Raw genomic sequence first — 23,088 nt, 5'->3', positions numbered from 1 at the left:
TTTTTTTCTACAAAATTAAACAACTGAATGAACATCCTCCGAGGCCGGTGATTCCATAATTTTTGCCAGGGGTTGTATATATGAAACCAACATTTTTCAGCGTTGCACCCAGTGGGTCAAAACTTCACACATTCTCGAGAAATGTTGGTTTCTTGGTTTCTCAGAATGTAAAAGATGGAGAACCAGTCTCTAGGCTCAAACACTTCTCAATCACCCCCGTACATGTACAGTACCAGTCAAAACTTTGGATACACTTTCCCACTCAACTGAATCGGAAATTGAATGCTATGTATATGTATTACCGCCCCCTGGTGGCATTGACATCTACTATGCCAATCACATTTCAGGTGTCTTTCCCCTTAAACTATTGCTCAGAAAATCACAACCTCAAACTGCATTGTCTCTTCTGACATCATATATACACTCTGGTGGAACAATATCAACATCAGGTGATGTTCGATATTTGAATGTGTCGACAATCCTGTTGACACATCTATTTCTTCTTCTTCTACTGCTCATCTCAACGCTGTAAAACTACCCTTGTACATGTCCTGCACTACGCTCACATACTTCCCTGCTGCTCCAGACATCCTCATACAATACCACAACTCTGCTCTTGGAACCCTGTCATAAGCTTTCTCTAAATCTACAAACACACACTGTAACTCCTTCTGGTCTTCTCTATAATTCTCCATCAGTATTCTCAGAGCAAACATTGCATCTGCAGTGCTCTTTCTCAGCATGAAGCCATATTGCTGCTTACAGATCTTCACCTGTTTACTCTTTCCCATAGCTTCATGCTGTGGCTGATCAACTTTATGTCTCTGTAGTTACTGCAGCTCTGCACATCACCCTTGTTCTTAAAAATAAGAATCAACACATTTCGTCTCCACTCCTCAACATCCTCTCACTTTCCAAGATTTTATTAAACAATCTGGGTAGAAACTCTTTCTCCTTATGCTTTCCTGGACATCTTTGTTCCACCACCCAGTCTCCTTGTCTTCCTTCCACTGTCCAGATGTGACACCCAGTACCTTCCTAGCTGTCTCCCTCACCACATCTGCAGTACTTTTCCAGCTGTCCAAAGTTGCTTCCCCTCCAACAATGCCTGTCTCACCTGCTCACTGAATTTCACAATACTGTTGACACATCTCTTAATCACAATATCACCAGTTTGACCTCCACTGCTGCCACTCTTGGGCTATATCATTGTGTAATCTGGAATCGATTGCACTCGTTGACATGCTGGTTGAAGACAGGCGTGGCTATTAAGTATCTCAAAGTCTTTTGGGGGATGGTTGCAAGAACTGTGCAGTGGGTTCACTTCTTGGACAGAAACTTCATTTTGCTTCCTGGAGATAGTGAAAATAGGAAATTATGATAGTTGAAGGTGTAAATGAGCCCTCTGAACATCGTGTCATATCTGAGAATATCGTAAAAATGTTCTTACCCAAACCCTTGAGAAACCGGTTCACCCTCCTGTGCTCACTGTCGTGGATAGACTCTAGATACTCGTGCACCCTTATTTCAAACAAGCCTAGGAAAAAAGAAGGATTCATGAACCTTTCAATCAACCTGCAGTAGCTGAGCTTCAGCTTGCTGTTGCAGCTCTTTACCTCGCAGAGCCTGCCTGTGGAGCTCCCTCTCCTGGATGAACCAACCAAACATCTGGGTCTCCATGAAGACCTCCAGAAAGCGGCGTACAGTCTTAGATGGAATGGCTTTGCGAAAGCCCTCATGCTGGAAAGAGCAAGGGACTGGGGAGGAGGATGAGGAAGAGTAGCCGTCCTCTTGTTCATTGATTATGAAGAGAGGGTAGTGACCAACGAGCTCCACGAAGAAACGCACGAAGGCCTCAGACACAATGGTGCTAAAATGCCCAGAGTCTGAAGAGAAAAGAACTTAGAAATAAGCAGCAAAGTTGCAAATTAAACATGTGCTCCTGCCTGGACTGCCTCACCACCAGGTGCATCTCCTCCTCTCTCATTTGTGAGATCTCGCCTCCTTTCCAGCACGTTCTCCAGGGCTGACTGGAGCTTAGGGGGCAGGATGGAGTCCTCATCATCCAACTACAAATAATCAGACAGTTTGTGTGTTTGGATGTAGATCAGACTGTGCCACCAAAGACACAATGAATGTCTTACCTGTCTGAGAAATCGACTGTTTCCAAGATCCACAATCAGAACCTGTGCAAGAGTCAGAACCTTGTTAAAGTGAACTTTTTGGATTCAACTGACACTACCAGTTTGAGGAAGATCAAATGCCTAGCTCTCCTTTCTGACCTCCTCCAGCGGCAGCTCGATGAGTTGGCCCAAGGAGCTGGACAGAAGGCCGACGATGAAAGGAGTTGGGGTGCAGACGATGTCGAGCATCGTCGAGGGAAGCACGGGGATGTATGTGTGCTGCCACACAAAGGGGTAAAGTAGTGCCACCAATGCATGGCAACACTGGGACAAAGTACTGCAAACAGACAATCACAATCCAAAGATAAATGGCAAGTTCAAGGCAATTTTAACAGTTTAGCATTTCAAAAATAACAATTTAACTGTAGGTTGGCATCACTGATGCCTAATCTAATGATAATTAAAGTTGCAGTCCCCTTTTATTTAATTTTTTATGGCACCATTTAAGTCATAAAATCACCACTATGATTGTGTTCCTGAATATTCAAATAAGAATTTAAAACCTTATATTGACTGTATTATTAGTATTTACCTGTCTGGAAACACTTTCAGATTTTGACCCCTGAGGGTAAAATTACAGAGAATTTGGTGAACTTTGAAGCATGAGATCAATCCAAAAAACCACTTTATTTTACTTATATCATATCCCACAGAGCTGTTTTTCACCTGCTCAACACTGCCACTTGCTGGACATGTCTGGGATTGTTGCAGGGAATAATCACCATCACATGCCTGATGGAAATTAAGAGCAGGTGTGGTTGAAGTTACATTTCGCTTGAAATGACCTTGCCACGCTCTTTCATTTCCAAAACCTAAGTCTGGTGGCCACCAAGGCCATTGCTGCTTGTGTGTTTGCTCATTTATTTACCCGTTTATTGATTCATGTTGAATAGTAGGGAGTTTGAACATGAAAAGGGGAAGCGGAGAGAAGTAATGACTGTGAGAAGCGAGACAGAAGGAAGAGGAAACATGGCATGGCTTGCTTGTACTATCGACAGGGGGGCGCTATAGTTGAATGACTGTGTGAAAAATCCTACAAGGAACAATATTCCCCAGAGAGGAAATCAGAGGCCACTCGCCTTTTCATTTTAGTCATCGTCAATTACTCTCTCTGCTCCGCATGATTCCCACTGTTATTTATTTATTTAGTCCCTGAAGAAAAAACAAACGCCATAGCAACCCAACTCAATGAGCTGCCCTTAAAATGTCTCTTGGGAATGTACTTTATTGCTCTGTGCTGCCTGCAGTTATAGTAACTTTATTTTTGCTTTCATCCAGTATTATGCAAAGAAAAAGCTATTTACTGCAAACTTTTTAAGAGCAGGAAAAGTGTTGTGAGAAGAGAGAACAACTGAGGTTTCGTTAGGTTCAGTAGACTTTAAAAGGTGTGGATGGACAGCCCAGTCTCGTTGATACCAGAGGTGGGAGTAAGTTACCATCAAGCCATTCTCAAGTCATAAATCAGCAAGTCCCAAGTCAAGTCCCTAATTATAATGACCACCAAGTGTTTGACAGCTGACTTGAGACTTGACTTGGGACTTGCAGATTGATGACTTGAGAATGGCTTGATGGTAACTTACTCCCACCTCTGGTTGATACCGTCAGGAAATATGTCACATTTTTCTGATGTGGTTAAGTTTAGTTCACCATTTTTAACCATACCCCCAAACTTAAGCATAATCCCAAAGGTGTCACTTCGCAACGGTATTGCGAACTAATAGATTAAATAACAGTTCGTAATGCCATCACAAACTGGAACATGAGATCGGGTTGGGATGGGTGAACCCACCTGAGCTTGTCGGCGGTGAAGATGACCCTTCGCTCTAGCAGCAGAGCCCCGAAAACCCTGAGGAGCAGCCGCAGACTCAGACAGGAGAACAGACACTCAAAGTCCACGTGCTCCAGGCGCGAGTCCGAGGGCCGACAAAGCTCCATCACCTCGGTGCCACACCCAGGGAGGAAGGTTTTGATGGTGATGGTTCTGCCCGGAGCTGGAAACTGGGCCTCCATGATGGCTCTCATAAACGGCTGCACAAGGGCTGGAGACAGAGCCCGCCGCCTCTCCACCTCGTCCAGCACCTACAATGTAGTCATGTTAAAATGTAAGCTACCTTTGCTGGTTAGCTGCTTTTAGCAACAAATGATATTTTCTAGCCGAAACATTGGATGGTTTACCTTTGAGAACAAGCCAAAGCAGCCGAGGTGACTGACGATACAGTAGACCTCTGGGAGACGTTTACCTTTGCCGATTGGCTGAAAAGAAAAAAAAAAAGACAGTCTGAGATCATGATGCTAATTTTTGCAAAGCCTAGAAATAAGGAATAAGAAGTGATAACATTCTAACATTCTCCAAATAGTGCAGCAGATAGCTGAAACAGTCCTTAGCATTGTGATACAAGCACCAAATTCGGCACAAATACTCCTTATATATTACTCTTTTGAAAAACCATTGACCACTTGAATTTTCAGTAGGCGGCCAGGTAGGGGTCAATTCAAGAATTACACAGGGCTAAAAATTTAAAAATGCTCCAATCATATTAAAAGCTATACCATATTATGTGTCTCATTGCAAAAATTCCAGAAAGGTATAGTTTGGGCTATCTATGACTGAATGTTATGGAGTTATGGGGTAAAAACAGCAAGAATGGTGACAAAGGTCAATGTCAGTTTGTACAGGGGTCAAAAGTTAAAGATGCTCCAATTTTGGTAAAAAAGTGGTGCAAATTATTGGTTGAACTAATAGGATTAATAAATGGAATAGTTTTGACTGTGTTAAATGCTTGGTCTGCGAGGTAAAGGTCAAACAATATCGACGTCCATTGGATTTCATGACATGTGACAGTTACCCCATAACATGATAACTAAGCATGACACATGGTACAAACTATTCTTTTTTAGTAATTTGCATCACATTTTACAATAATTGGAGCAACTTTAACTTCTGACCTCTGTACAAACTGACACTGACCTTTGTCATCATTCTTGCTGTTTTTACCCCATAACTCCATAACATTCAGTCATAGATAGTCCAAACTATACCTTTCTGGAATCTTTGTGATCAGACACATAATGTGGTACAGGTTTCAATATGATTGAAATATTTTAAATTTTGACCCCTGTACAATTTTTCAGTTGACCCCTACCTGGCCGCCTATTGAAAATTCAAGTGGCCAGTCATTCTTTTTTTTTTTTTCAGAGGAGTAATGTCAGTATTTGTGTTGAATTTGGTGCTTGTATCACCATGCGAAGGATTTCTCTGTAAATCTTCTGTTATCTGCTGCACTAAAACCCGTAGAAATCTTCTGAAGTGACTTAACAGCCTAAAGATGCGTTGATATACAGATCAAAAGTCGTAAGAACATAGACAGACATAAGAAATACACAAACCAATGCACACGTATACACATTAGCTTCAATCTTGCACACTTCCTCTCAGACTCTGCGATTGACTATTTTCCCACAGGCACTCTGACTATTTTGGCACATGTATTTATTCAGCCGTCATCATGGAATTTAGCCACTTCCTGTTCGGGAGCACCACTGACGTCGCTAAATATATTCATTCTATTTACCAGTAAACGACGACAGTATCCAAACCGCCTGCTGCCATCCTCTCCAGTCAAAACAAAGGAGAACATCTCACTGTGAGGGAACAGACGCAACAGATATCCAGATGAACGTGATGGTGTTTTATGATAAACACGGGAAAAAATATGCATAATGTAAATAACAAATACACAGAGTACTTTTGTCATATTTCAACAGCAAGCATCAACTTTTCAGCAGCATAAAGTCCGAGAAGTAAACCTTTTGGCGATAATCAACCAAAGTAAAACATCCAACGCTACGGGAAAACATTGGCAACATACTCAGTTCTACACAACAGATTGATTTTGAGCAGTGGTTTCTTCCATATATATTAAGACCTCTTAAGAGCTTTTCTTTTGGTGGCAAGAAAAAAGGGTAATTATCCAATCTGTACAACTTGCATATTGTTTCTTGGTCAATCATTTGGATATTTGCTGAACAAATGTCCTGGTTAGGTGTCATCACAAAATAAACTACAGTGATGCAGCAGTAAAGTTTTTATTTTCTTTTTTGTTTTCTGAAGAAATTACCAGATTCATGGGAATGCAGCACACAGCTGTTTAGACTAAAGATGGGATGACATCACTTTTTTATGTGTGATACAATACCAATACTATACCAATACTTATACTAGTATAAGTTGCATCCAAGTAGAAGTTGCCTTTTTATGTATTATCTGTGCTTTTTCATGTTTTATCAGCTTGTGTACTTTTATTATTGGTATTTATTCTTTTAATATTGGAGTTTTTGTGTTTGGTGTGGAGAACTCCTAGCAGAGGTGTCAAGTAACGAAGTACAAATACTTCGTTACTGTACTTAAGTACACTTTTTAGGTATCTGTACTTTACTCCTTTACTTATTTTTCTGCCTACTTCTGACTTCTACTCATTACATTTTCACACAAGTATCTGTACTTTCTATTCCTTACATTTTTAAAACAAACAGCCTCGTTACTCTTGGCTTCAGTTTAATATTTACATATATATATATTTCACGTCATGTGCGCCTGTAATCAACTTTTCTGCAGCACGGCTTTGCTTTGAACCGTGAACCAATCGAAGCAGTGGTTCGCAGATTGAATGCTTCGACCTATTGCTTCGTTTATTCTTTCTTTCTTTCGCTTAATTTTCCCCCGCTAAAATCCTAAAGAGCATACTTCTGTGAGTATTATTTACCTTTTCTACGTTAAACCGACCTGTTATGGTCTTCTGAAACAGCTGATAGATGTATTTTATAACTTAAAAACGGGAGCGACGCTAACGCGTTAGCATGTCTATGGCGTTTTCAATGTTAAAAGTCAGCATTAAGCAATTGCAGCTCTCATCACGTTCGGGTGCATTTGTTTTCAAATTGTAATATTTCTTAAATTTATTTTTGTTTATATATCAATAATCTAATGATTATTATATACAATTTTAGAGAAAGAGGCCAAAAGAACCTCAATAGAAACACAACAGAAAATATAAAAGCAACTAACAATGAACATACATAAATAAATACATACATAAATAAGTGTTTCCTGTGAACTCCTAGTGACTCTTACACCTCCACTTCATCCCTGTCTTATTTAATGACAGTTTGTTTCGGTCAAACCATATTTTCAGTGTGTTAATTTCTTCAGTGATTTTCTCCAGAACTATCCGCCAAACTAGAAAACTGCTGCATCCTTGTAAGAGCAGAATACTACTGGAATGAATTTGAATAAGGATAAGTTGTGGGGTTTTTTTGTTGTTGTTGTTGTTTTTTGTTTTTTTTTTTCCTTCACTAAATGGATGCTGCACTCACTCCAGTTTATTGTCTGGAATAGTCCCAGATTGCATTTCAGAGCTTCTAGAATTGAAACATTTTCGTGCAGGTGGTGTTGGGGGGTAATTTTGGGTTTTGGGTCTTGGGCCACATGTAGAACGAATCAGATTTTAAATTAAGCTTTCAATTCATATAGTGGCATCTACCTTTTTTTTTTTTTTTTTTTTTTTAAAGGTTACTTTATACTTTTATACTTTAAGTAGGTTTTGGAGCACATACTTTTTCACTTTTACTTGAGTAAAGAGGTCAAGTTGATACTTCAACTTTTACCAGAGTGTTTTTAAACTGCAGTATCTATACTTCTACTTAAGTAACAAATGTGTGTACTTTTGACACCACTGACTCCTAGTAAAGACTTATACCTACAGTGAGGAAAATAAGTATTTGAACACCCTGCGATTTTGCAAGTTCTCTCACTTGGAAATCATGGAGGGGTCTGAAATTTTCATCTTAGGTGCATGTCCACTGTGAGAGACATAATCTAAAAAAAAAATCCGGAAATCACAATGTATGATTTTTTTAATAATTTATTTGTATGTTACTGCTGCAAATAAGTATTTGAACACCTACCAACCAGCAAGAATTCTGGCTCACACAGACATGTTAATTTTTCTTTAAGAAGCCCTCTTATTCTGCACTCTTTACCTGTATTAATTGCACCTGTTTGAACTTGTTACCTGTATAAAAGACACCTGTTTACACACTCAATCAATCACACTCCAACCTGTCCACCATAGCCAAGACCAAAGAGCTGTCTAAGGACACCAGGGACAAACTGTAGACCTGCACATGGCTGGGATGGACTACAGGACAACAGGCAAGCAGCATGGTAGAAGACAACAACTGTTATGATTATTTATTGGAAAGTGGAAGAAACACAAGATGACTGTCAATCTCCCTCGGTCTGGGATTCCATGCAAGATCTCACTTTGTGGGGTAAGGATGATTCTGAGAAAGCTCAAAACTACACAGGAGGACCTGGTCAATGACCTGAGGAGAGCCACAGTCACAAAGATTACATTAATAACACATGATGCTGTCATGGTTTAAAATCTTGCAGGGCAGCAAGGTCCCCCTGCTCAAGCCGGCACATGTCCAGGCCCGTCGCAGGAGTTCCCAATCTAGTAAAAAAAAAAAAAAAACATAGTTTATACTGTACTTCAGAAAATACAGATGCTAATCTGACACTTCTTCCCTTTCTTAAAACAACTAATCTGTTAATAAATACATTTGTCTGGATGCAGTTTGCCAACTTGTATCAACTCCGGATGATAAAACAAATATTCTGCTCCTCTAAAGTAAAACATGCATCACCCACAACATGATTCCAGATGTGATGAAAGACTTGGATCGTATTGGGGTTTGGTTTTGTCTCATAACTTTGGTCAATTTCGACGTCACCTCCATCCATCCATGCAGCTACTGTAACTACCACACAAAGCCAAAGATCAGTCACTGGGTAGCTGGTTTTATCAAATGGATCAATTTTGTCGATCCAGAAGAAGAAGTAGTTTGATACTGGCCCTGGGGAGCATTGGTGTTTATCTGTGGATACTGTAGCATGAAGCAGATTGGAGTCTCCAGTCAATCTTAAGTTACTTCTCAAAAAGAGAAGTACTCCGGGTACCCATTTACAACATGGTGGACCACCACATTGCAGGTGAAGTGTCTTGTTCAAGGACACAGACAGGTAGCATGACAGGGACTTAAACTCAGGTCTGCGTATTGGTAGCTGAACTCCTTATACCACTGAGCTACCTGGTCTAATTTCTGATTAGGAAAACCTACTGTGCAACAATATTTCTTTTCAGAATTTTCCATAATTTTGGGTTTGCAATAAATTATGTCAATTGACATTAACTATTTAAGTATATCATGTCCGTAAAGGTCACATCAGGGTGTTGTGTTGGACATTTGACTTTGTGTTGAGGAATCAGAAGCACTGGAGAACCCTTAACCAAAGGTAAGTCAAACTTCTGCCTTTTAGTACCAAATAAGTGCCAGATTGTTTGGTACTGTGGCAATGGAAGAAGACCCATAGAGGCATCAACAATATGTGTGACATCACCTTGGGTAGCTCTCCACCGGCTGCCAGTCTTTAATGTCTGGGAAGCAGAACTGAGGGATGATCCTCATCTGATCCTCCGTCTCTCTCATGAACATAAAGCTCCGCTCCAACTGCAACAGAACCAAAGCAATGAGACAAAGTGGACAAATGTGCCGTTTTTGTGCTCTGGTTTCTAACTTTATTACCATTATTATTATTCCAGGCTTGTCTATGCTTAATCAACGGGAATAGCTTTGCATGTTTTTGTGAATTATGTGCTCACAGTTTTAGAGAACTATGTACAGCTGCAAAAACAAAATAAGGTTTAGAGCACCTTCCCTTCTATTTTTATATAAAGGATCCTGCACAGCATGAGATCAATTCCATTCTTTTAATAGAATAGACTGTTTACTGAAGGTACCGTATTTGGTGTCAAACCTTTAAATACCAAAAAATACAGGAACGCTGTGCAGTCGAAGATCATTAGCCGCATCCAGGATCCCTACTGTGGCTCAGTTCATGTCAATGTTTAAACAGATATAGTAAATGGTTTTTGGCATATTTACAAAAATGTTCAAAAGCAATATTACAATATTATTTCAAGAAAGTGGTCATTCTGGAATAGGGTGATCCAGATCTCACCTGAATGTCAAGGATTCTATCTCTTGTACATAAACAGTTAATACAGCGAGGAAAATAAATATTTGAACACCTTGCGATTTTGCAAGTTCTCCCACTTAGAAATCATGGAGGGGTCTGAAATTTTCATCTTAGGTGCATGTCCACTGTGAGAGACATAATCTAAAAAAAAAGAAATCAGGAAATCACAATGTATGATTTTTTTAAATAATTTATTTGTATGTTACTGCTGCAAATAAGTATTTGAACACCTACCAACCAGCAAGAATTCTGGCTCACACAGACCTGTTAAGTTTTCTTTAAGAAGCCCTCTTATTCTGCACTCTTTGCCTGTATTAATTGCACCTGTTTGAACTTGTTACCTGTATAAAAGACACCTGTTCACACACTCAATCAATCACACTCCAACCTGTCCACCATAGCCAAGACCAAAGAGCTGTCTAAGGACACCAGGGACAAAACTGTAGACCTGCACAAGGCTGGGATGGACTACAGGACAACAGGCAAGCAGCTTGGTAGAAGACAACAACTGTTATGATTATTTATTAGAAAGTGGAAGAAACACAAGATGACTGTCAATCTCCCTCGGTCTGGGATTCCATGCAAGATCTCACTTTGTGGGGTAAGGATGATTCTGAGAAAGCTCAGAACTACACAGGAGGACCTGGTCAATGACCTGAAGAGAGCTGGGACCACAATCACAAAGATTACATTAGTAACACATGATGCTGTCATGGTTTAAAATCCTGCAGGGCAGCAAGGTCCCCCTGCTCAAGCCAGCACATGTCCAGGCCCGTTTGAAGTTCACCATTGACCATCTGGATGATCCAGAGGAGGCATAGGAAAAGGTCATGTGGTCAGATGAGACCAGAATAGAGCTTTTTGGAATCAACTCCACTTACCATGATAAGAGGATGAGAACAACCCCAAGAAAACCATCCCAACGGTGAAGCATGGGGGTGGAAACATCATACTCTGGGGGTGCTCTTCTGCAAAGGGGACAGGACGACTGCACCGTATTGAAGGGAGGATGGACAGGGTCATGTATTGCGAGATTTTGGCAAACAACCTCCTTCCCTCAGTAAGAGCATTGAAGATGGGTCATGGCTGGGTCTTCCAGCGTGACAATGACCCCAAACACACAGCCAAGGCAACTAAGGAGGGGCTCCGTAAGAAGCATTTCAAGGTCCTGGAGTGGCCTGGCCAGTCTCCAGACCTGAACTCAATAGAAAATCTTTGGAGGGAGCTGAAACTCCAAACCTGAAAGATTTGGAGAAGATCTGTGTGAAGGAGTAGACCAAAATCCCTGCTGCTGTGTGTGAAAACCTGGTGAAAAACTACAGGAAACATTTGACCTCTGTAATTGCAAACAAAGGCTACTGTACCAAATATTAACATTGATTTTCATAGGTGTTCAAATACTTATTTGCAGCAGTAACATACAAATAAATGATTAAAAAATCATACATTGTAATTTCCGGATTTTTTTTTTTTTTTTTTTTTTAGATTATGTCTCTCACAGTGGACATGCACCTAAGATGAAAATTTCAGACCCCTCCATGATTTCTAAGTGGGAGAACTTGCAAATTCGCAGAATGTTCAAATACTTATTTTCCTCTCTGTAGTTCTGTCCTGAAAAAATTTAATTTTAACAGCTTCTTCTTAACAGATGGAAAGTAGGAGGAAACTCGGCAGTGTGCATATGTCTGCCGTTTATTCTGATTACTGATTGTTGATCCCCATCATGACTTTAATCTTGATTGTTAACCTTCTGATCCTGATGCCTGAACATCGAAGCTGATTTCTGAGCTTCGATCCTGTTTGATCCTGACCCTGATTTTTGATCACAAAGACTGGACTTTGATCCTGCTTGTGGATCTGATCACTGACCTTTGATTAGATCTCTGACCGTTGATCCTGACCTAAATGATGAACTTCAATGTGGTGATTTTTATTTATTTATTTATTTTATTCCTGATTACAGGATTAACACAGTCGGGATCAAGATCCAGGCCCTTTCATCCAGATATGCAGCAAAACTGAATTGAATATTCCATGACCCATGATCAAGTTTTGTGAAAACCGGATTGCGAATTTACTCAAATAAATAAGTAAATAAACAAATACATGGGGAAAAAAAGCACCCTCTTTCAGGAAGGTAAAACTTAACTCTCTGCTACTGACCTTAGGAGGGAACTGCTGTGTAACCTCCGGCTGATAGTGGCCACCAGTTTTGGGTTTCTGCAGGGATACCACCAGAAAGCACTCAAAGAGCCGACGCTGGTGGAGCTCCTGTTCCAGAGACCTACTTTTGATGCTGGTATCATTGTACTGAACCCGAGTCTGGCTTGGCTGGCTCAATATAGACTTGACTGACACAAGACGCTGACGATGAGCTTAGAGAGAGGAAGAAAGATACAGATTAGCATGAAGTTTAGGCAAAAAAAAACTAACAAAAAAAAGACAACAAAAGCCAAAGTGAAGCAAAAGTCTACCTTTGGCTCGTTCTTCGATTTCACTCTCCGAGTCGCTGTTCTCATCCGTTACTGCAAACACATTGAATTTCTTTAGCGGCATTTGTGTTGTGTTATAGGCATAGAAAAAACAAAAACATGACAATGCCATTTATCTTTAATGTAACAAACATCTGATGAGCATCACCTCTTCCTGAGCTTGTTCCAGCATAGTGATAAATCCTTCGTATGTGTTTCTTCCCAATCCGAGCTTCAAAGATGCTGTTGATCCTGAGAACAACCTGTTGCCCAGAAATATTACATGTTTTAAAATTCAGTAATTGCATTGGAATATGTGGTAAAGTGTACAAGCCTCACACACATGAACACACCGTTGGTATTCTGCGACAGGTGCGTCCATATAAAGGATCCCCGTGCAGACTGGAGGCTTGATCGGAAGCAATGGGAGTTGACGGACGGCTTATCTGAGGTGACGATGAAATGCTTTCGCTTGCGGTGCTGCGCGGCTGCTGGCTGTTTTTCTGCAGGTCAGACAGCTTAAAGCTTTGATCTGAATTCTGCCTGAAGAAGCCGGATCTCCACACCTACAGAATGTACAATAATTTTACCAAACGGTCAAAATCCTCAGTGTTGGAACTGAGTCAAATAGTTTGCGGACTGCTACAACCTTGGGTATGTCAATGCCTGGAGACGAGGGTAAAGACTGCTGGGAACACTGGCTTTCCAACTCTATGTCTTCATAGGGGTTCTCCATGGAAGAGTCTGTAGAAAAACCAAATGTGGTGACTCTCAACATATTTAGCCAGTATTTTCTGAGTTATTCATCTATGAGTTGACAATGATCAAGGGCTCATGTTTCTAACAGCAATATTGACATATTTCTGGTTGAAACTGTCAAAAAACTGAAATTCAATAGCTGTTCTGACCCATAATTTATGTACGTATACACAGTAACATGGTAATAATTGCTCTAAGTTAAAAGATAAATGGACTGCATTTATACAGCACTTTTCCATCTGCATCAAACGCTCAAAGCATTTTACAATAATGCCTCACATTCACCCCGATGTGAGGGTGCTGCCATACAAGGTACTCACTACACACCGGGAGAAACTAGGGGATTAAGGACCTTGCCCAAGGGCCCCTAGTGATTTCCCAGTCAGGCTGGGATTTGAACAAAGGATCCTTTGGTCTCAAGCCCAACACTTAACCACTAGACCATCACCTAAGTTATTCATCTAGATGTCTTACTTCATAGCACTTTATATATATATATATATATATATATATACACACACACACACAGTGAGGTAAGCCAAGATGAAGCTGTATAACTGGTGATACAAAATGCCCTCTGCACAATTTCTATAATCACAGCCATGGAAGCTTATGAATTCTTCTGGGTTGTCTGGGTGTCTTGGTGGCTTTCCTCACTTTTCTCCTTCTTCCACAGTCAGTCAGTTTTTGAGAACTGTCTACTCCACACAGATTTACCATAGAGTGCATACTGTTTGTATTTCTTCATAATTAATGTAAATAACGTCCAATACATATTCAGTGTCTTGGAAATGTTCATGTATGAAATGTCCCTGACTTGTCTGAAGAAAACTGGCAATAAAACTGATTATTTACAGGTATTATACCAAAGAGGCCCTTTACTTATGCAACCCATCAGCTTGGCTTTTATATTTTTTTTATTATTTTATATCAAGTTGTAGAAATTTGCTTTGAGTTTGAGTTTAAGGAAGATAATTTTAGAATTGTTTATAGTGAGAAGCCCGTTTACTTTTTGTATTTGAAATGGCATAAACAAATTAAAATCTGTGAAATACCAAGTGGCCCCAATACTTTTGAAGGGCATGTGAAAGACTGCATGTGAGTGGGAGAAGAGAGAGGACAAATGCATGTGAAAGTGAGACTAAATATAGATCAGTAAGTGAATGTACAGTATTTATGTAAGAATGACAATATATATGTGAAACTGAGACTATATGTATGTGAGAAGAAGATTAGAAATACATGAGAGGCAGAATATACAGTAGAAATGTGAAGATACATGTATGTGAATGTACAGATTTGTGGGAAGATGGTATGTAGAGGGTGAATTTATGAATGTAGGAATAATATATGTATTTGAGAAGTAGAATATAAGTACGTGAGAGGGAGAATATGTACATGTCTCATATACACAGTAAGTCCTATATGGGCCCTGAGGAAGACGGATAATATCTGTATGTGAAAGTGAGACTATATGTATGTGAGAAGGAGAATAGAAGTAAATGAGATGCAAAATATATGTATGTAAAAGAATGTATATAAGTGAAAGTGAGACTGTATGTATGTGAGAAGTGGAATACAAGTACATAGAGGGAGAATATATGAATGTGAGAAGAATATATGGATGTAAAAAATGAGACTACATGTCTGTGAGAGGAACAATAAAAATATGTGAGAGGCAGAATATACGCTACGATTGTGAACATATATGTATGTGAAAGTGAAACTACATGTTTGTGAGAAGACGATGTATGTAAAGGGAGAATATATGAATGTGAGAAGAATATATAGATGTAAAAATGAGACTACATGTAAGAAGAATAGAAATATGTGAGAGGCAGAATGTACAGTACGAATGTGAAGATATATGTATGTGAAAGTGAGACTACATGTATGTGAGAAGACGAAGCATGTAGAGAGAGAATATATGAATGTGAGAAGAATATATATACATGTAAAAATGAGACTACATGTTTGTGAGAAGAATAGAAATATGTGAGAGGCAGAATGTACTACAAATGTGAAGATATATGTATGTGAGAAGAATATATATACATGTAAAAATGAGACATGTTTTGAGAAGAATAGAAATATGTGAGAGGCAGAATATACAGTATGAATGTGAAGATATATGTATGTGAGAAGACAAAGCATGTAGAGGGAGAATATATGAATGTGAGAAGAATATATACATGTAAAAATGAGACTACATGTTTGTGAGAAGAATAGAAATATGTGAGAGGCAGAATGTACTACGAATGTGAAGATATATGTATGTGAAAGTGAGATTACATGTATGTATTTCCTTGTATTTTCACTTTGTTTGCATGTAGTTTGCCCAAAATCTCAGAGAAAGTGCTGTGTTTCTGTCCCCGGAAGTAGAGAATTTACATCATATGCGTCATATGTTACCCCTTTAGCGCCCGCCCTCAAACAAGACTGCACTGCCCAATTCCTCCTGGATGGAATTTCAGTCCATTGCAGATTACTTCCCCAACCAAAGCCAGTACACATTTACAGCAGGGGGGACTGAGACAATACATATGAAGGGTCTTTTCCAAGGGTATCAAACCCATGTTTACATATTGGTAGACCAACTCCTTTTTATCTGAGCTACCTTTTGTACTATACCTGCCATATGTATGATTACTAGATACAGTATATGCTGGCTTATGTGAGAGGGAGAACACTATACTCAAAGTACATAAAAAAGCCTAACAATAAATTATCGTTTGCACAACCCCTTATGTCTTACCAAGAATGTCTTCATAGTGATGTTCTTGAGTCATTGTGTAAGAGAAAGGTGTTCGAGCTGCTGATCCTGGAAGGTCTTCAAACTCAAATAATGTCCTGTGAGAGTAATGAAAGCTTCACAAAATACAATTATATATAGGATGTATTGTAAAAAATAATAAAGATTAAAGGTGAATATAATCTGATTGTACAAGAAAATCTACTGGACATACCTGTAGTGTAGAATTGGTTTTAACCGCATGCAAGTAATAGTTTGGTTTATCTATGAACATTAACCAAGTGTTTATGGTTTGATTCCTCTATACCTGCTGGTGTTGTCTCGGAGTCTATCTCTGAATTTGTGGTTGACACCAGGGCAAGGTTTTGGTGGAGAACATGAGGAGATGGAGGGCAGCGGGGGGAGGTTCCTGCTTCCTCTGCCCTGTCCTTGGCTCTTCCCCGTGAGCATGCTAGCTGCATGCTGGAAGGTGCGCTGTGGTTTTGGGACTGGATTGATGGTGGAATCCTTTGGTTCTGCGCAGACAGTCTCCTCCTGTTGCTTCCATTCTTTACTCCTGGGGAACGTGATTGAACCAATTTGACCATTAGCTTGAGATTCTTTCTTCTTCACTTCTACTTGTTTGTCTTTGTTGGATGGGCTGAAGTAATTTCCCAGCTCTGGAGATGTTTTGGCATAGGTGTCTCCCACAGCTAGTTCCATCTTTTTAAAGAGCGTGAACACTGCTCTTTTTTCCTGGTTGGTTCGTTCTAATGGTCCCCTGTCATTGGGTTTCTTTGTCGCCACCTGCTGCTTTATGGGCACTGGAGGCAAACATGGCCAATTATCGCCAATTGTTCCTACGTTCTCTTTCTCACAATCTCGTATTTCCTTGTGGGTTGATCTGCTACAGTCCTCCTCACTTCGGTTTGTGCTTCTTTGCTGTTTTCCAGATTCAGCGGGTGAACAAGGCCTTGAATCGCCAAGGTTTGCAGGATTCTCTTTGCTAAACTGCTTCTTTCCTTTCTGAGCATCTGTAGTCTTACTGATACTTTTTGTCAAGGACTCTTGACTTTCTGCTGTCATAAGTGAAGAGTGAGTGGGCTCCTTCCCCTCCCACAGAGAAATCTTCTCCTTAATGTTGCCTCCATTAGATCTACCAACCTTATTACTCATGAAGAGAGCATTGTCATTGCTGTGAAGGTCAAAGGTAGGCCTCCTGCTAACCATCTTGAGCAATTCTTCAGGTTGGTTGCTCAGGTTGTCTAGACGGGTGAATGGAAGTTTTGTTGCCCCCTGTCTTTTCTGCTCGGCTCCCTTGTTTTCCACAGAAGTGAAATGGAAGCCGCTGATTTCTCGTCTATATTTAACCTAAACACACAAAAGTGGACATTTTTACTGAGATAATGTCAACACACTGCATGTAAAATAACTTCACTGAGGGTGTGGAAACAAGCAAACATTTTGGAGTTGGTTCCAGGGTTAGGGTTAGGGTCAAGAGTCAAGCTACCTGGTTCCTGTGTCAGAAATCGTGTTTTGGGGAAAAGTCGAAGTTGGCTGACTCTGAGTTGAATGAATTTTTGGGTTTTCCTATTCAAAAAAGTAAGTTCACCTTACTCAGAGTCAATTGCTGTGGAACTATAACTCTATCACAGAGTTAAATCAGCTCTATCATGGTATGTGTTGGACTGGAAAATCTCTTCCAAGTGGAGTTGTACACTCTCATCAGTTTCAAGCTGCGGAATCTAGGAATAAGCATTGGCATCAATTGGGCCTCAGGGCCTATGAAAGATTTACGGTATTCTTCTACATTACCAGTGAGAGATAGTCATTTTCACCATTTGGAATGTATCTGTTTACATACTTCAAGATTAATTATTTTTAAAGAAAACATGCAGAATGGGTAAGGTGTTACACTGGCTTTACTCTCCTTCAAGATCAACTGGATTGGGGTTCTTCAATCATATTGAAGAATATTTCAGTGATTACTTACCTCTGGAATGGTTGCCTCACATCTCTGCGTCTTCAGCCTTTGAGATTGAGAGACACCTAGGGAAGAGCTTGTGGAGTCATGAGGTCTCTGGACAGGGGTGTTTGGCAATGCTGATATCTTTACAGGAGAATGAAGATCCATGTCTTTATGGTCTTGTACTACCTGCCCAATGTATGGTTGGCCCAAGGTGATGCATTGTGAGGGAGTACCAGCGTTGACATTTTGGCCATGTGACGCATTATTCAATGCACGATCCAGCACATATGTGCTTGAGTATTGAGGATCCCAATGGCTGGAGAAGGCCAAGGGGGTACCCATGCTTCATTTGGCTGTGGCAGATAGATGTTTATTTTAGAAATGTGGGCAATGGACCACTTGTTTGCCTGGATGTTTTCCATCGAGGACCCAAGGCAGTTCACAGTACTAATGTATGCGCCCAGACTTGACTTGAGTTACCCCCGGGAGGGAGCTAAATTTACATTTTGGACCATTTTTGTCATTATTTTTGGTGATATGTCTCAGGCTGATTAGAGATTTTTACATATGGGAAAAATTTCACAATGACTCAGTCCTCATTCACACTGCTAGATCTGGACCTTGATATGAGAACTTTTCTTTGTATCTTTACCATGAAGACATTTGCATTTGGTAAAGTGTCATGATAGCTCAGTCCTCCTCCCAAATCAACTGAATCTGGACATAGACTTGGATTCTACACTTTATTCCATCACTCTTTCCCATACCAAGGTGAGGCCATCATGGTGAGTTCCAGGCACCATATGCCCAGACTCAGACCTACAAGAACAGCTTCTTCCCAAATGCCATCTGACTATGAAATGCCCTACCCCAAAAACTGACTGCAGTCGCCAGCCTGAACTCCTTTGAAACAGGGCTGTCCAGCCTCCGAGTCAGATCTGCAAAGAAGTCCAGCTGTACCAGATAAATGTTCTTTCCGACTTCACTCTCACTTTTGTCTACCGTGCTCACAAGAGCATGATAATATTCAACCGTTGAATCCTGTGCCGACAATGGAGGAAGAAGAAGACCACTGTATTGACATTCTCTTTGGTGTCTTTGCCTTCTGATGATTGCTTCCTATGGAGAGGGGCTCCCTTACTGTTCAGCTGAATTCAGACAACATGCTAAAAACCATCTGACTTTAGTCAGTGGCTCCAGAGCTTCCTGAACTGAACTCCCAGTACGCTCCCTGTTCCTGCCAATTTGGGAACACTCGAGTCTTTTTCTGGCAACAGTGGGAAAAATTCAGCCTGATATTAAAACTAGAGGACAAAACCATGCAGGAGCTTCATCTGCTTATCAGTTCCACTAAACAAGCACATATTTGGACTCGGCCCTGTTTCATCAAACTCTTATGTTTTTAATAAATAAACAAGAGGAAATGGGAAGCCTGAGTTGAAAGACCTTCTCTGGTCTTCAAGGGGCCAAACTAGACAATGTTACTTCTTTCTCAGGCTCCAGTAGACTTTGTTAAACACGACATCCAGCTGCTCAAATGACAGATGTTCAGTGGTGGTGAGGAATACAAACCTGCTGATGGTGGAGTAGACACAGTCTTGGCTGGTTGTCATTCTCTTAGAGGCCCGCCATGGTTGCTGTACACCTGTAGGATCAATGCGCCTTTACGTTACAAGACTCGACAAGATACTCCTGTGACTTGTAGTAATGTTCATGATTCCTGGACCAGCTGAGTGGACTCCAGTAAAAACATGACAGGCCATCTCTCAGGAGGACTTCGGAAGAGGCTAACCTTTGACATTTGCATCAGTGAAAGCACTTTCCTCTTGACTCTCACACTTCTGGCCAACATTTCAAAGTTCAGTGGCCTTTAAGATACTGAGTTGTAATTTCTCAGCCCAGGAAATGGTAATGTAAAATAAAACCTAAAAATGTAGAGCTTTCATGTGTTTCCAGTACTTTTCTGTGTATATATATATATATACATTTTTTTTTATTTTTTTTTTTAACCAAAATTAATCAATCTGATCTTAACGTGGGGAAAGCTCATACTCCACAGAGAAATCCCATAAACAACAAGTGCAATTTTCTATTCCTGGGCTTATAGGAATGTAACCTGTAAAACAGTGAGTGAATGAATAGATAAATGTATGCGCATAACCCTTCCACAGTACGCAATAACGCAAAAACAATAGATGTTACCATCTTTAAGTCAGTGCATTACAAGGGCATATCATGAGGAAAACTGATTGAAATTTAAAGTTTGTATTTGCTTATTTAATGTACCAGCAACCTGTCGCCAACCCCTTATCAACACATGCATGGTGGAAATTAGGAGCAAGTGCTGCTTTTAATTTAACGTAACTTTATTTGAACTTGCACATACCTAAAATTGAGCTTGTTTGTCTGTTTCTTTCATTTCCAAAAGCCTGGGGTTAATGGTTCATTGTAGATTATTAAGTTGTCAGAAATAAAGCTGTTTCTTACCTCTCGCTGTTGTACAGTTTCCATGTGATCATGAGTGAAATTGTACCGTATCGCTGCGGATGAAGCTGTTGCCGTATCCATTGATATTCCAAACTACTGTGGTATGTGATATGTTTAATATAAATGGTCTGAAATGTGCTGTTAGAAATTAAACAGATTTTTAAAAAGCACAGTTTTAAAGATAGAACTGATCGACCGTTCAGCTAAATAGGAATCTTTCTTCAACCAGTGGACACTCCTTTCTCTGCCTCTCTCTCTTTCTCTCTCTCTCTCTCTCTCTCTCTCTCACTCACACACACACACACACACACACACACACACACACTCCATAGAATGAATGGGTAAGTTACATTTTTGGCAGCTGCTTTTCAGTGACAATTCCTTGGGAAGGGATTTATCAGTGTATTATGTAATTTCCCTGTAAATCTAAAGTTTGTTGGAATTCTTGTCACAGTCATTTCTGAGTTCAAGCTGCTGTTGCAGCTGTATCCAATCAACCACACATACTTGTCCTGCGGTGTTTAGTCTGTTCATAAAATACTGAGGAAAAGCCACAAACTGCAGATAAAGTACAATATCATTCATAAGAGAAAAAAACCCTGAAGTGATACATTTTTTTAATGCAGTAACCAACACATGACCACATGGTACTCAATGAAATATTGTAATATTATGTTATTATTTGTTCTGTATGCTGTCTAAGAATTCCTAAGGTCTATAATGCATGTGCATAATGCACACTCGTGTGACAAGCATTCAGGTGGTGTTGGGCTGATCTGTTTTGGGGTATATAAATTAGGAGATATTCACTGAAGCATGTATTTTGTGTTCTGAGCCTTCATTTGTAAATAAAAACTGCCAGGTGTATTGGCGACCAAACCATATATCTACATTGGGATTGGGGTGAATAGAATATTGGGAAATTTTAAAGCTTTGTGTGGCCCAAATATTGATGTTTGTTGCGACTGATGGGTTAGACTAGGAATCTTAAAAAAAAGAGAGACTGCTACTACTGACAAAACAAAAAACAGACAGCAATTATGTTGGAATAATCAATACTCTGTTCAGTCAAGTGGGTGGTCCTCAGAGCATTTTAGTGAAACCCAACCTAGATATGCTCATTTGGGATGTCCATTTCAAATTTGGTATAAATCAGATACATTTTGTTCGAGTTATCATGTGCACAAGAAAGTGTGAAAGACAAAAAAGTAAGTCCCTTCAGCTGCTCCCTTGTACTTAGGGTCACCACAGCAAATCCAAGGTGGATCTGCATGTTGAATTGGCACAAGTTCTAGTCAGGATGTCCTTCCTGATGCAATTCCACATTACATGGAGAATGTGGCAGGGGCGGGGTTTGAACCAGAAACCTTCCGCACTGAAACCAAGTGCACTAACCACTTGGCCACCACCCCTGCCAAACAAAAATAATGAATTAATTAAATTAAAAAATAATCAAAATAAAAAATAAAATATAATAATAATAATAATAATTTTATGCAAATCTACATTCACTTATTGTCCTAGCAGCTGTTGGGGAATAACCAAGTGACCATGAGATACCCGATGAAACATTGTACCATAATATTATATTTATTTGTATTGTATGCTGTTTATAAATTTCCAAACTCTAAAATACGTATGTGTTGGCTAAACAAAATGTGAGATCATGAACTATACTATAATAAGTAACTAAAAACATGATATACTGTGTAAAAAAAAAAAATACTAATTACACCAAACTATTTAAAAAGACTAATATTAATGCAAGTTTAAATATTGCTATTACTATCTTATATTAGACATACATGTCATATCGTATTGTATTACTTTCATAGATATACTGTTTTACAGTACTGAATGTTGTATAAATTACATTATAGTTTACTGCACTGCATTAGATTATACTGCAGCATATTAATCTACAGAATACTGCACGCTATGAAATTATAAGTACAATACCACACTTTACTAAGATATGTTCTACTAGAAATATTAGCACAGAATTAAAATTATTATAATGATCAATACTTTATGCCAATTTATCACGGTCTAATACAAAAAAGAACAACAGAATAAATAAATCAGAGTCTGAATTCAGTCGATCCTCAAATCCAAGTTCAAGTCACGAGTCCCAAACAACCAGGACCTGTATTCATGAGTAAAAAAATCTTACCTGAATTGAAGTGCTTGGTAAATTTTATGGGTGTTTTGGTGCAGTATCGGAGACTTACTCTAGTTCTTTGAATAAATTGTGGTGGGACAGGCTTGAAAATGTCTAAACCTCTGGTTATAGCCAGTGATAGGTCGATTGTTGCCGCATGGAGCAATGTGACAGCTGAAAGCTGGACAGCTGGACACCCTGAAAAGATTCTTTCACAGTTTTATTG

The 23,088-nt window shown here is 39.6% G+C and overlaps 1 protein-coding gene across 2 annotated transcripts; it reads right to left on the bottom strand.

Annotated features, from left to right (window-relative positions):
• Positions 1 to 1,186: 1,186 nt before the first annotated feature.
• LOC117504329 (DENN domain-containing protein 2A-like) lies at positions 1,187 to 23,074 on the bottom strand. Of its 2 annotated transcripts, none has more exons than XM_034163767.1 (19): positions 22,875 to 23,074; positions 19,787 to 19,859; positions 16,574 to 17,616; positions 16,270 to 16,364; positions 13,405 to 13,499; positions 13,109 to 13,321; positions 12,925 to 13,018; positions 12,759 to 12,809; positions 12,448 to 12,659; positions 9,646 to 9,755; positions 5,756 to 5,825; positions 4,359 to 4,436; positions 3,973 to 4,262; positions 2,283 to 2,460; positions 2,145 to 2,186; positions 1,959 to 2,069; positions 1,617 to 1,887; positions 1,451 to 1,537; positions 1,187 to 1,352 (listed from the first exon to the last, which is right to left on the bottom strand). In XM_034163767.1, exons 3-19 carry the CDS (start codon positions 17,473 to 17,475, stop codon positions 1,321 to 1,323), a joined length of 2,931 nt encoding a protein of 976 aa, XP_034019658.1. In that variant the 5' UTR covers positions 17,476 to 17,616; positions 19,787 to 19,859; positions 22,875 to 23,074; the 3' UTR covers positions 1,187 to 1,320. The 2 variants fall into 2 exon arrangements, with proteins under 2 accessions (XP_034019658.1, XP_034019659.1); XM_034163768.1 differs by lacking the exon at positions 22,875 to 23,074 and adding an exon at positions 20,702 to 20,903 and having other exon boundaries at positions 1,617 to 1,886; positions 1,961 to 2,069.
• Positions 23,075 to 23,088: the final 14 nt, after the last annotated feature.

The sequence above is a fragment of the Thalassophryne amazonica genome, chromosome 22 (genome assembly GCF_902500255.1).
Source record: "Thalassophryne amazonica chromosome 22, fThaAma1.1, whole genome shotgun sequence".
In the NCBI taxonomy this organism is placed as follows: Eukaryota; Metazoa; Chordata; class Actinopteri; order Batrachoidiformes; family Batrachoididae; genus Thalassophryne; species Thalassophryne amazonica.
Note: the sequence above shows the minus strand (reverse complement) of the source record. Positions and strands in the feature narration are given on the sequence as shown.